Source organism: Nestor notabilis, unplaced genomic scaffold (assembly GCF_000696875.1).
Source record: "Nestor notabilis isolate BGI_N333 unplaced genomic scaffold, ASM69687v1 scaffold3838, whole genome shotgun sequence".
Taxonomy (NCBI): Eukaryota; Metazoa; Chordata; class Aves; order Psittaciformes; family Psittacidae; genus Nestor; species Nestor notabilis.
Genome location: NW_009939460.1, coordinates 18,130 through 33,252, shown reverse-complemented (window position 1 = coordinate 33,252; position 15,123 = coordinate 18,130). Strand labels below are relative to the sequence as shown.

The 15,123-nt window shown below is 35.6% G+C and overlaps 1 protein-coding gene across 1 annotated transcript in view; it reads right to left on the bottom strand.

Moving 5' to 3' along the window:
• Window positions 1–15,123, bottom strand: part of LOC104400319 (protein AF-10-like) — a gene marked incomplete at both ends in the record, with an annotated part of 89,498 nt that overhangs the window by 59,265 nt on the left and 15,110 nt on the right. Inside the window, 3 exons of the mRNA XM_010019853.1 lie at window positions 5,446–5,541; window positions 7,440–7,533; window positions 9,996–10,099. Of these exons, the coding sequence (XP_010018155.1) occupies window positions 5,446–5,541; window positions 7,440–7,533; window positions 9,996–10,099 (294 nt within the window). The remainder of the gene's footprint in view (window positions 1–5,445; window positions 5,542–7,439; window positions 7,534–9,995; window positions 10,100–15,123) is intronic.

Below are 15,123 nucleotides of genomic sequence, written 5' to 3'. Positions count from 1 at the left end.
GTTTAAACTTAATTTTTCTTCCACAGTGCAAAGTAGAAGACGAAAATGTGTACTCCAAGGGAAAAAGGGCAACTGCAACTAATGCAGCCTTACAAAATCCTACATCTTACAGGATAGTTTTTAGGTATACCCAAGGGTGGTGCATTTGTCATTTTGATTTTACAATAATTAACTAATCCCAGATGCCAAGCTGAATACAATTATGAGGTGTTTGCTATGCCAAGGTTAGCATTACTCTTTTTTCCACAATATGTCATCGAATCATTGAATGGTTTGGGTTGGAAAGGACATTAAAATCATCTAGTCCCAACCCCCCTGCCACGGAGAGGGATGCCTCACACTAGACCATGTTGCCCAAGGCTGGGCCTGTCCAGCCTGGCCCTGAACACTGCCAGGAATGGAGCATTTACCACTTCTTTGGACACCTGTTCCAGTGCCTCACATGTTACAATGAGATAATAATACAATGACATGTTACTGTTAAGGTAGTCAAACCAGTAATTCCATGACAAGCATGATAATCTAAACAGAAGTTCCTATTTTTCCTCTTACTAAAATAAAATTTCAAAATAAAACGTGTGCTGTATTCTGTGTCAGCTTGACACAGAATGCACAAGTTAACACAGAACTTTAGAAGTCAACAAATCAAACAAGATGCCTTCTCCTCTCTTAATCATGGAGACTTCAAAGATACATATTACTGAATATACTCAGTAGCTTACTAATGACATTTTGCTTACACAGACACACTCTGTCAGTACTCCCAAGTAATCAGACTTTCAATACACAAAATCCACACAAAAAGTCAGCCTTAGAAAACAGAACCAGGTTCTGAAGCTCATCAATAGATATTAAAGACCATTTACGTATACACTGAGCTACATACGGTATACACTTACTGATCCATTTTTAAATGTGTTTTACAAGCATTCTTCTTTCCCTTTGACTGAACAGAATTTGGAAGAAGTCAACATGGATAAGCATCACCATTAGTATCCACACCACACCATTCTCATTTGAATAATACTGATCTAGCATTACCTCAGTAATTAAAATTGAAGTAATTTCAAAGTGTTTGCAAAACATTTTTCTTCTAGTTATCTTCAGCATTCTTAGAATTTTGCTTTATACTACAAGAACAGCTGAGAGGATTAAACAGTCACATCTACTAAACTGATTAACAAAAACTTTGAAGACTTATAAAAATGCAGTAGGATACTACATTATTGAGATCAGTCTGGCACTCCTCCCCCTCTCCCCCCCAAAAAAAACCTACACAAAACCCACAATGTTCAAATAACAGCACTAAGCTTATGAAATGAGGCAATTAACAGAGGAATGACATAATTAGAATTGCCTTTGCAACACTTTGCTTTATATGGTGCTATAAATTGATTCCTCAGGACTAAATCAGAAAATTTAAAATTTTTTCTTTTCCCCCAAAGAGAAAAAAAGAAAACTATTCCTTATGCAGCTGAATGGTAGCTCAAGAACTGCAGTCTGTCCCTGTTTTTGCGACGGAATCTTATGTGATGCACAGCAGGTCAATTTTAACTTTTCACAGTCAGTTATTCATACAGCGAAGCATCATAATGAACACTTGATCTGAGTGGTTAGTGATTTGTAACAGCCCACACAGAGCATCAAAATACATTAAAAAGCATCTAGTGCCTTTCTCCCAAATGAAATTCATAGCCCTGACATACAAATGTAGGGTCCTTCACAACATACTGGGAAAGTTTGTGCAGTTCAGAATGCAGTTCACAAGTTTTACCTTCTCACGGACCTAACAAACTCACGGTTACAGTGAGACACACTGTATGTCATGCAGTGCCTCAAACTCTTCTTAAATGTTCAAGTTTCTCCCCTCAGAATCAGGGTGGGTATAACGCTTCCTTAAGAACAGAACAAGCAGCAAGCAGATGCCCATAACGCATGCCTTTCAGCCAGTAACTCAGTGTTTAGAACACTTGTCCTGGCTCCTGCATATGAGGTTCTCTTCTGACACCCTCCAACTTCTGCAATAGAGCCCTGGGGCTCCTTGTCACTATTTTGTTCTTTTTTCCCCTCTTCAGTCACCATTTCTTACATATTTGAAGTCTTCAGTCACAAGCCCCTTTTTGTTTTATTTACATCATATGAGCCATCACAGCAGGGAGTTTTAAATTTCCACTTCCTGCTCAGCCCAGACCAAAGCACATTTAGTAGAAAAGGAATTTGTGTAATTCAGCTGCTACATAGTAGTTACTTACTATGTAGTAAATTCCAGCTACTATGTAGTCCCTTCCAAAGATAAGGTTGCCAGAAATATGAGCAAAGCGAGCTATTCTTCCACAGCTCGTGATGGTCTAAGTTTCTTCCCAAAAAGCTTAAGGTAAACACCTGGGCCCTGAGAAAAGGGTATTATAATGGGATGACAAGCAACATACTACTAACCCTACCCATGAGGCACACTCACCTTTAATTAATTTCTAAATAACAGCTCTGCCTTAGAAACTAACAATACTTAGTGCAACAGTAATCAGAATATAACTAAGCTATTTATTCTGCAGCTTCGAATTCCTCATTAAGTCATACGAAAGGTTTGGGATTTTCCGTATTATTCTACCCCTGTATTTTGCTATTAATTTTGTGAGCACAGTGCCTAGAAGAGACTAAATACATCTTATGAAGGAAAACACATGCTTTCAACTCAGCATCTATTTACAGAAATGACAGCTATCCATATCAACATTTTCAGGTCAACCTCTTCTTAATGAAGAGTAAGGTTTTATAAGCATATGGATAGCTTCTGAGGTCTAAGCAATAAAAAAGCTTCCAATCTTCAACTCATAAGGCTTCCACTTGGCAAAAGGTAAAGATTTAAGAATGCCTGAAGTTCAGATTATCCAAAATTCCAAAGAACAAAGATGAAAGATAAAAGTAGAAAATATAGTGCTCTTGGGGCAAAAAGGAGGAGACACACAACACGGACGGGGATGGACAGACACAAGGACACAACACACAAGATATCACTGTATCTGGGAAGAAAGATACACATTTTTACTGTAATATGACAACAATCTAGATTCCAAACACATTTACATAAAAGGAAAATATAGTAAGTCATCCTAAAAAAAGACCTTAGTCCCCCAAGATACAGTGTATATTTGATACACTGTATCAAATAAGGCAGCATATGCAGAAGGTAATCAAATTTATCAACAGAATATGCCTCCGCACCACATACAATTCATTGACTGAGGAGTAGTATTTTGCAAAGCCCAGACCATTCTTTAACTACAGAATATATAAGGTTAAAAATGCCAAACAAAAAGTCTATAGCCACAAAAAGTTATGTGAACAACAGCTTTAGGAAACTGCAACTTTTTTCACCATTTGCTGGTTTTAGCTAGAATAGTGTTTTGCTATTACACAACACACAAAGCAAATTAAACTTGGTAAGTGAACATGCTGTAATGTACCATGGGAATATCTGAATGTCAAGTAATAAGTTAGCGTTTCAAACTGCATTGCTTCACCTAGTACTACAGATAGAATGACAGAATAGTTAGGGCTGGAAAGGACCTTAAGATCGTCTAGTTCCAACCCCCCTGCCATGGGCAGAGACACCTCGCACTAGACCATGTCACCCAAGACTCAAATCAGATCACAGATCTTCCAGATTACCATGTTTCAGTTCATGAAAGGTAGAAGAAACTTTCATATCCAATTTCTAGCAGACTTCATGTCACAGAAAAAGGCTAGGACTTGCAAAAGCAAGTCACAACATCAACTGTTTCTAGAAGACCCACATCAAAACACTTCCAGAGCAGAAGCTGAGCAGCAAGCACAAAAAAAACATCTTATACACTGGCTGAACACACTGTTAGAAAGTCCCACCAAGTATGCCCTGAAGATTTCCAGCTATTATGACCTGAAGAAGCATAGTATCTCCAAAGTCACTTTAAAAAATAACAACCAAACACGACAAAAGCCACACCACGCAACAAAACCCAACAGCAACAGGTTTTTTGGACTACACAGGCACACAAAACTGAAATTGAGCCTCATGCTCGCACCTCAAAGTTTCTACTAATTCAACTTCAAAGTTCTGTCAATGCGAATAAAAATCCATGCATGTATTTGGACAAAACATGACCTGAAATACGACACTGGTGAAAAACTAAGCACACTAAGTCAAAATACGGCACATCTAGGTGAGGATTTTTACCTTGCAGGTAATTCTGTAGTCTGTAATTCAAGACTGGTTTTTTCCTACCAATGTGCTACTAAGAAAAAAAAATCTGCCAAACCCCCATACTTATCTTAGTAATAAATTTAGGTTTAGAGATACAACCACATGACAATGCAATCTTTTCTGCAGTACCAAATGAAGATGGAACTATTCACCTACACCATTAACCAGATGTATATTATTCAAGAACAGTGGAGATACAACATCCATCCAAAGTGGAAGTAAGCTTAAAAAGCAAATCAAATGTTAATGAGACTAAGGGTCTGAAGACTGACATTTGTTATACACTTTCCTGTCACTATAAATACAGCTCCTTCATACAATACACATTTGGTCAGTACATTCTTTGACTTCAATTTTTACGTAATGATTTTGAATAATGCAAAACTAAGTCTACCCATACCCGCAGAAAAGTCTATTAAGTCAGTTGTATGGGATATATGCTGGTGAGCAGTTTTGCATATATTCTTGGACGGCTAAAAGAAAGCCAAAGCAAATTTGCATTATTGTGGCACTGTCTGTTATCACTGGCATTTATATGACAAATTTCCAGAAGACAACTATTAAAACAGCAGTAATAAACACATGAAGAAATAAGCATTATAAATTTATTTTTTAAATATGTGAGTTAAATTATTAAAAGAATACACCATTGATAGAAACCAACATTATGTTCTTTGTACCCTCACAGGAAGATCCCCAGGTGAATGACAGTGTATTTGCCATCACAGTGCGCTTGATCACTAGTACCAGTACAATATGTCAACAAGAGATGTCAATTCTTTGATGAAGAGAAAAAGAAATAACAGCTTCAAACATACAAAATCAGACACACCTGTTTAGCAGCACACTTGCTAAAATGTCTACCCCTGGTTTTCTTTCCTGCCTAATCACAAACACTACACAAAAAATCTCTAATGGAAAGGTAAAGCAAAAGAAGCTGCAGAGAAACAGCCTTTCCAATGGATATGTTTCAGTGTGTATCCCAAAGCGGATGATAAACAGGAATAGGAAGGTGGATGTACAAATGCACCTGAAGATGTTTCCTCATTGGACACTAGTACCTCTAGTTTATCACCTGTGTCATTTATTATTCAGTGCTTCAGAAACAAGATTTCCTTCAAGCTTTTCAGCAAAAATTAAGTTTATCAGAAAATGCTACTATTAAGCAGATGTGCCACATAATTAGCAACGACAAATCCACTTACTTTTTTCTCCTTCTCATGATGTTTATCCTGAGAGTGAGAGGAAGAATCACTTAAACTTTGATCATATGACCTATTAGATCCCCGTTTGCTCTTTTTCTAAAAAGAGAAAATATATTTATGGATAGAGAAAAGGAACCATTTGAATAAATAAAAATTATAAAGTATTTCAACTGATAAGATGCCTTACTGCTTGAAGAAAAAAAAAAAACAAAAAAAAAAAACAACTCAGTTACTGAAAAACTGACAAATTCAGAACACTAATACAATTAACAAGACTATCCAAAGTATACCAGGAAAAAAGCCTATCCTTGTATCAACTTCTATGCCTCCCGCAAACTGGTAAGATATGTTTTCCACAAAGAAAAGAGATACACCACTTTTTAAAGATTAAAAGATGCTAGACGCATTTTCAAATGTGCGTAACAGAAAAGATGCTGCTCAGATGAGTATCACATGAAGCCACACTGCTGCACACCAGAAATGCATTGTAAGGTGGCTGTTCTATGGCTTCATGATTTATTATTCAAGTGATCTGACTGAAGTATTTTCAATAAAATGATTTAAAAATAGGATACAGAATGTTACAGTCACGTATGCATTTAAAGGTGGCAGACATAATTGCCTGTATTTCTGTCATGTTTAAGAGCCTAGTCTGGGACTGCAAAAACTTTATGCTACGCCAGTGTTCAAAGTGTTATTTTATCATAACTGAGGTAGCGTTATAAAGACACTTCAGGTCAGTGCTTTGCCAACCAATGTTTTCAGTGGTATAGTAAATATACGCTACCCACCATCTTCTGTGGTATATAATAAACACCTGTATTTACCAGGCATCAACAGTCACAGTAATCCTAAAAGAAACACTGAAACACTTTAAACCATCTTGTCAGTCTTCACTGTTCTTAGTGCTACAGCTTCATAACAGGAAGCTAACTAATTACACGTCAAATACAGAGTTATGTCTTCACTGTTAAACTTGCTTTTTAAATACACATACATGTGTATTAGCTCAGGATAATTAAAAATCTTAGCTTAGTAAGGGCCCTAGAAAGCCCTGACTTACTTTTATTACGAAGCAAATTCATCAATATTCACAAAAGCACAAGCTTATCTTCTAGAAAGCTAAAATGGTGCATTGGCCCTGTGTTTTTACCTCAATGCAACCTACCCAAAAGTCACCCAAGTATTCACCTTTTTTAGCACTGAAAACAAGTAATCAGCAAGTTTAACTACACTTACAGAAGCACCTGTACTTAAGTTGATATATTTAAATCTTCATAATTCAATATTCATAAGTAACATTTTTAAAATATCAGTAAGTTCTTCAAGGCCGCACACACACACATACACAGAAACAGATTTCTGGAATTATCAAACTAGTAAGAAGCAATAGGAAAGACTTCAGAGGTTGATCCAAAACCTACTGAAATAACAGAAATTTCAAAGTTTTTTGTTTGCTTATTTGTTGGGGTTTTTTAAAAATAAAAATCAAACCTCAAGTGACTTCCTTGAGGTTTTCTTTCATTGTTTCAGAGAACTTAAAGCCAAGGAATACTGAACTGGCTACACGGTGAGCAATACAACAAAAGGAAAAACACTTTTTTCTTTCAGTAGCAAAAAGAAACGGAGGGCTTCTTTATTCTCTAATGCACAGGATAGCAAGTAATATATTCTAGATTATTCCAAAATTAACTAAATTCCTAGAAGCAAACTAATTAAATAGCAAAAGAAACATTATAGGAACCCAAGGAAAAAAAAAAAAACACTAAATGTGCATGCTATTTCTGGCAGAGGGGAATGACCCACACATCTAGAAAGAAACCACTTAGAGAAACATTTTCAGCTAGTGCTTCTGTAACTGTGATTAAAAACACTGTTTTAATGAGACACAATCTACTTTCTGAGCTACATGAAAATATTATTTCTAGTATTAATAGCAATTCAGAGAGGAAAAGTCAGTGACCTTTTTTTTATAGAATTTAACAAATACGTACCAGTTTACTAAAATGGTATTTACAGTAGCCACAGTATTGGACGTTATCTGCACCATTGCCTTCTTCTTCACAAAGAAGTCCTGCAAACTGTGCACTAAAAATAAACCAAACAACATTCAAGGAAAGCAATTTTACATCAGCTGGCACCACAGTATCATAGCAGATAATGTATGGATACTTATATCTGCATTCAACAGAAGAGATTTCCACACAAGTGACATGCAAGCACATAACCAACCTTTGCAGCCCACTGAAAAACATGTATAGCTTATGCTTTGGCCTAATGCCTTTATGAAAGTCTTTCAGCGACTTACACAAGCTTACAGCTTGAAAATCTACATTTATTATGCAGCTACTCCCACAAATGAATAAACCAAGCAATTTACAATGATTCTTAGCTCAAACTGAAGCAAAAAATTATCTATGGAAAGAACAGTTTTTAACAAAATATACTGTAGATCCAATAGAGCCAAAGACATTTTTTCTGAAGATACATACATCCTTCTCTGCTTTGCCAGGAAAATAACTTTTTTTCTTTAATAGGACTTCAATGACATAATAAATCAAACAATATTTGTTGGTTTAAAAGACTGTGGCAGGTTAATTTCTTTTGAAAAGGAGGAGACTTACAAGTTTCCTTGCCTGGGCTAGTTATTACCTTATTCTACTACATTTTTTCAAACCAGATTTGTTTTTCGACATTTGCAATGTTGATTTCTTTTCTTTTCAAAATCAACTTAGACATTGAAAAATCTAATATTCACTTTCATTTTTCATATCATTTTCATTAGCATGATAATGCAATGTTACAGTAAAAATTATGTGTGAGAGTATTTAAATGAAAGAACAATATATAAGGCAGCTTATTTTCATTGCTTTTTAAAATCACTTTCCCCTTATTCATACTTCATGTTCCTGGGCAATCCAGAAATATTGCTCCCTAAATACACATACACCTACAGCAGGTGCCAACTCTAGAAAACATTTAAGAGGGTCTCTTTAAGTGACGACTTATCACCATGCAGGAACGGATGAACTCAAGCTCATTCTTCCTTAGACATTAGTTTTGTTAACCCAAAATTGATACACCTGACCCTGGATCTCTGCCTTCTGTAGTTCTCACATTTTTCTTCCATTTTTTAAATATTACAAAAGCTTCTCAGTATCCTCAGTCACAGGACTCTCTGTCCAGATACAATTTTATAGTACAAACCTCATTTTTATTAGAATCAAAAAATACTAAAATTTGGCAAGATAGTTTCATTTTTAACCTAGTTCTCATGGACTCTATGGCATTCACTAAAAACAGGGTTTTGAAAGAAAAAAAAAATTGAAAAGGACTCCTGTATGCATTCAAGTGTTTGAAAGAAAAGAGACTGTCATCCAAAAACTTGGATGCATACATTTTTTTCACATCTAAGTAACCTCTTTACATAGTACGCATGCTTTGAGGAACAAAATCCATTTGCACCATAAAAAGAATCTTGACATTGATCACATCCAATGAAAAATTAGATGCTCATAAAAGAGTAAAACCTGCCAGATAGTCAAGTAATTGAAAGAAGAGTTGCCAAGAAATCAGTGCCTAAACTAGAGAATGGTATCCTTTAAGATCTATACAAGTCTTTCCAAGTATCACTTGATGACACTGAAGAAAATATATTTAAGTAATTTAAGTAGGTGTGCAAATACCATTTCCCTGACTGAGCTGGTCATGAAGAAACATACTGGAACACTCATAAAAGAGATGGGTAAATCCACAGATTATGTAGCTAGACAGTCTCTGTAAATCTGCTATCTATCTATCTGTTGCAAAGTAGCTTCAGCTGAATTTGAAAAAACAAGTAAGGCCTGTAAATTTTTGTGTGAAACTCCTTTTGCTTCCTTTTACCTGTTGACATGTGGCTTAATCTAATTATCCAGCCTCTTTCAGAAATCTACAAAGTGAGATAAGCATCTCCTGAATGCAAGCAAACCTAAATATCTTAAAGTAGAATCAATCAGATGGTGGACACAACTGTTTTTCTTCAACAGCTACACGTGAAACCCAAATCAATAGTTCACGATAGATGTGTACCATTTAGATAAAACCAGTAAGGTGAACTGCCCCCAGGTGTTTGGAAATCTGTATAAGAAGGGGTGAGTCTAGCGCATTTTTATGTATAACTCAGTAATTTTTCCCCACTGATTTACCAAAAGTAAGCATCAAACCAGCAGGTGTACAGTCTCAAACATTCCCACATCCTATAAAATATCATCTAAGAAAAATAAGTTAAAAAACAAACCACTAGACCTTATTCACAGGAGGACATGGCACTGAATACAACCCAAGGGAGTATTATTAGAAAGCTTTTGCATCTCACAGGAATTGTCTATGCTGCCACTACTATATTGCTAGTAAAAATTCTGTGTTGTAACAAAGTTAAGCATTTCTACACAGACCACTTTATACATTTCTTTACTCAGAAATAACCTAAATAAAGAGTTTATTCATTACATTGTGTGCATTGATTCTTTCTGGAACATCAGAGATGTTAAATAATAAAATATACTTACCATGTTACATGAAAAGCTTGTCGACATCCATGTTTATTACATGTCATACAAGCACCAGTGGCTGCTTTACTTTCTCTGCCTTGTTCATCACAAATATAGCATGTCTATCAAAGAGAAAATACTTCACATGATAAGAAGCATACAAATAAATTGTGTTACTTACAGATTCTTGGGTGAGAACTACTGGATTTTGCAGCTAAGCTTATATAAGAACTTATTTTAAAAGTCTAACTATGTATGTTTGCAAAAGGAGATCACCCGGTAGACACTTGGGATTCATGTAACACTTCACCAACTCTAATGCAGTATAAATACTAATTTACATAAATTCTATACCACTGTTAGACTAGCCAAACAGTTAAACAGCCAACAGTTACTAGCATTAGGCTTCCAAATTTTCCTTGCTTTCAAGTGTGTGTTTATGTCCTCTTAGGTTACAATAACTTTCACATTCATTTAACATTACCTGTATTGATGGCATTCAGAAACATCAAATTAGACTTAGCACCTGATGGTACAAGATACCATATGGAATACATGCATACATCTACAAAATTGCATACATCTACAAAACTGCACGCAGGAAAACTGCGAACAAAATTCTATTCATATATTTGGTGTAAAGATTTTTCAGAAGTCTCAAAGCGTGCTAGCATCACAGTCATATGATGCTCAGCTACTTTTAATTAAATACATTGTTTAACAGAACTCTGCTTTAATTTCAGCATGACTTGGACAGCCACATAAATATTTTAGAAACTAATCAAGCAAGAACCTTCTGTAAACAAAGCTTAAATTAGTGTATCAAGTGCACTTCAACCTCAAAAACAAGCTAAAATGAAAACAACCTGTCTAGTACCTGAAAATCTCATCATAGCATTTCTGTCAATTTTCTAATTTGTTTTACTGGGATACTGTGGCAATTTGTAATACTTTCAAAAATGTTGTCAGTAAACTGGAAGTGTAAAAAAAAAAAAAAAAGGACAAAAAGAATCCAAAATCTTTCTCATTTTTCAATACTTTTGGTTTTTTTAATCATGAGGCCAATAAACGTGGGTACGTGCTGTATGGAAACTCACTATTATACTAGACATCCCCACCATCTCTCACCAGCATTTCAGGGAGATACATCTCCTTCCACTTTTTACTGCCCTAATTACCAAAATGCCATTTAGAAAGATTTTATCATATCACATTTATGTGTAAAATTTTACAGTTTAAGAGTAGATTCTTAATGAAAGTTTTCTCCAGCATTGGGATAGTCAAGCGTCTGTTTATAAATGAGAGAGAACCTTGCTGAGGTAACAAATATCAACAACACACTGCTACCTCTGCAGAAATCCCATTCCAAGATCTCAGATGAGAAAAGAGAAACTTCCTTCCCTCCTCCCCAAAACTGTCTACATTTAAACTTTAACTGACTTCTAGCAATTGTAACACAACCTCTCTTCTGTGAGGCAAAGAATGAGTAGAATAAATAAAAAAAAGCATCAATCACAGGAGGTAGAAAATACAGTTTAAGAAAAATGGACCAAGGTACCACTGAAATAAAAATATCAAAAGGATATAACACAAAACCAGTATTACTCAGAAAGCCATGAAAACGAGTGAAATTCTGAGATCAGAACAACCTTTTACAGAGGTATTTAGAACAACATTTAAAATGACATGCCAGCTAACTAAAGCATTTTTGTTAACATGCTGGGCTCTGGGGTAGGTGAGTCATTCTTGTACAGTTTCCATAAAACTTTTAAAAAGCACTCAACCCAATAGCTAATATATCCTAAAATCATACCCTAACATGTGAAGGATCAGAAAGGGGATAATCCTATTTAATTCTTTGCCTTGCTCCCTTTGTACATCAAGGTAGTGCATACAGATAATTCAGTTGTTTGACAGGGTCTGAGACTGGCTGCTTTTTAGCTTTCCATAACATGACCTGACACATTCAGATTTTAGGAACAAACAAGGTCATGATGTATCAGCCTCATCTGAATAACTATATTAAGTGTAAGTAACTTCAAAAGTAAGTAGCTCTATAAACAGAGTTCAACAGACCCCATGAAACTCAAGCTCCGGTTACTGTCCTGTTTTTTCAGAGTTTCGCCTTAAGATCTGTAATTTTTTCCCCCACAGAAGCTCAGAAAGAAAAGCACTCCAGTTAGTAACCACGTAGTTCCTGGTCTTCAAAACTACATACTACATGTGTTTCAGGACATCTTAAACAAATTTACAGTAAAATGATTGGAAATGCTAACAAACTACTAGCTACATTATGAACAAGCTTAAGCACAACATGGTGGACTGTCGACCCATTTTAAGAAGCTCAGTGAACTTCTGTTTTTCCTGCAATAGTCATGAGAAGTATAAAACCTGTTTCCTAATCCTCCATGTGAAACAGGGCCAAAGAAAGTTCATCTTCCTGTTCCAACATGGATGGTAAGTTCTCTCTAAAGCTAAGCTTCTCATACTTCCACCTTCTCTTAGACACACAAACAGTTACAGAAGCCTGAGAACCTTTTATCTTTCTTTCACAAAGCAGGAAAATGAACACTTTCATGCATTTGCAAATCCATGCAATTGCTACACCCCTCTGAAACTTCTGGAATGTGGAAGTGTAAAACTGTGTGTTCCACCACCTAAAGCAGAGCTGCTCTTCAGAGCTCTTATGGAAAGAAAGTACTTAAGACTTCTCCCAAACTGACTGGAAAATACATAAATCATTACACAAAGGTTTTGACTCAGCAAGGAAATTTTACCCAAAAAAGGCAACAAATATCTTAGTTTCTTTAATGTCAAAATACGTATTTTGCAATACTGCCTTTATGCTCCTGTCAATATTTTTCCTTCAAAGATTCAAAATGTAAACCTTCTTTGCAAAAGCAAAGACAGAAGGGAATATAAGGCAAGAAATACCTTACAAAACAAAAAGTAATCTGAGAAATAGTTTACTCATAACAGCTACCCAACAGCATTCTCTGCTTACAGAATCAAATCTAGGAGTACTGAAATATGTGTAACAGCTGCCTTTAATACTAGGCATACTCCAAATACTAGGCAAACTCCAAATGCACTTATTTTTTAATCGGTTCTTAAAAGAGGTTCCTAAAAGCAGTAATCATATTCAATTACCACATACTTTCCAACAAACCTGAAAAAGACAAATAAAGCTCACATAAAATAAATTGATATAATCCATGCATAACCACCCAAGGAATAACAAACATTTACTGAATAAGAGAGCAACCACTAGTCCATTTGCTTTTGGAAGTGACTATGTAAGAAGAGCTTTCCTGTTAGTTAACCCACTAAGCAAGTCATTCAGTGGATTCATTCAGTAATGTGATGGGTTTTGCCCCAGAAGCAGGTAAACTTTAGGGAAATAACAGACAAATTCCTTGACATTGACAAGCCTCATGCTTTGGTGTCTGCCATGTTTATTCTTGCATTTAAGATTACTGTACTTTGTAATGTTGTGTATTTCACAGTGTTCAATAAAGAAACAAGCGCATAGAAAAAATTGTGTAACTTGTGTACTATCTCCTGGCAAAACTCCAGTGATGTTTGTCCTTATTTTAAAGGCTACAGTGTATGTTCTCCCTTATAGTAATTTTCATCAGCCTATATTTTCCACCAATTCCATATGCTAGCATTCTATATGTATCCAGCCACATAGAGGGGATTATTCAGGACTTCACAAGAAATAAAATCTTTCTTAAAATCATCCTATTCCAACCTGAGCTGACAGATAGAATGAAATTAGTATTAAGCCTCTCTAAAAAGAGAAGCAACTCTAGTCATTTTTTCCTTATTACACGTTCACATTTGTTCATCAATGTGCAACAAATGTTTTAAGAACTGTTTGCCATATCTACCTCTCAAAAAAACAGCTTTTAATTCCCATTTCCTCCAAAATTGATAAAGGCAAAGTTAAATGCTTTACATATTTCCTTAACTTAAAAATAGTAACTGAATTGATCAATCATTTAAATAAATACAATTTATACTGTATAGCAAGGATGGTGGGAGATGAAATTATTGCAGGCTACCTGAAAAGGGAATCAGTAGTTGTCTTGGGTTTGGGGCATTGTTCAAAACTAGCCTACTTGGGAACTAGTGGCAGTTTAGCCACAGCAGAACCAAACTTGGGACTGGCTACGGCCTTATCAAACAAGTTGGGAGAGTCCCCAGTCAGCAACTGCTGCTTAAATTCTGTGTTGTTACAGTTAAGACTGCTGTTGGAAGTGCAGTTAGATTGGTTTCAGGAGGTTTGCTGCAGCAAAAGCGCATTTCTTTGATTCCCCCAAAATCTACAACTTCTACCTCCCTACACCAAATAAAAACAGCAAAAGATGAGTTTTTTAAAAAGGGGGGGGGGGAAACACTAATTTGCAGGCTTTTGAGTGTGATCCCAAACCTTGACATTTCTGATATAGGTCTCATTATATTTTATAGGATACTGTAGTGCCCTGTATAGGCCACTATAAATATAAAATAATACATAAAAATGTATATAAATGTATACTGTAGATTAAGTTTGGTACTGCTGTGGTTAAATTGCCATCAGTTCCTGAGTGGGTTAGTTTTGAGCAATACCCCCAAAACCAAGACAACTACTGATTCCCTTCTCATTGCAGTAGCCTGCAATGTGTTCATCCCCGACCCTCCTTGCTATTCAGTATAAATTATATTTATTTAAATGATGCTGAACTAAAAAAAATAAAGTATCTTTGTAAAGCACTTAACTTTGCCTTTATCAATTTTGGAGGAAATGGGAAATAAAAGCTGTTATTTTAAGAAGTAGATATGGCAAACAGTTATTGTCAAGCACTGGCCTAAGTAGTTTTAGGCTGACTGTTAAGGAACATGGGAAATAGGCCCAAATCAGAACACCCACCAAAAATGCAGAGAACTAAGAGCTGGACAACATCAGGAACTCTTATCTACATCATCTGTATGGCATTACTAATTATATAGCAAGCAAAAAAACTCATGGCAACAGCAGACCAAAAAAATGCAGATTGGAATTTTAGCAGTAAAAATTAATTATACATCATATATTTGGAACAAGAAAAGACCAAAAAGGAAGCAAAAAAAGTTCTAACAAAAAGGAATTAAAGACTAAAGA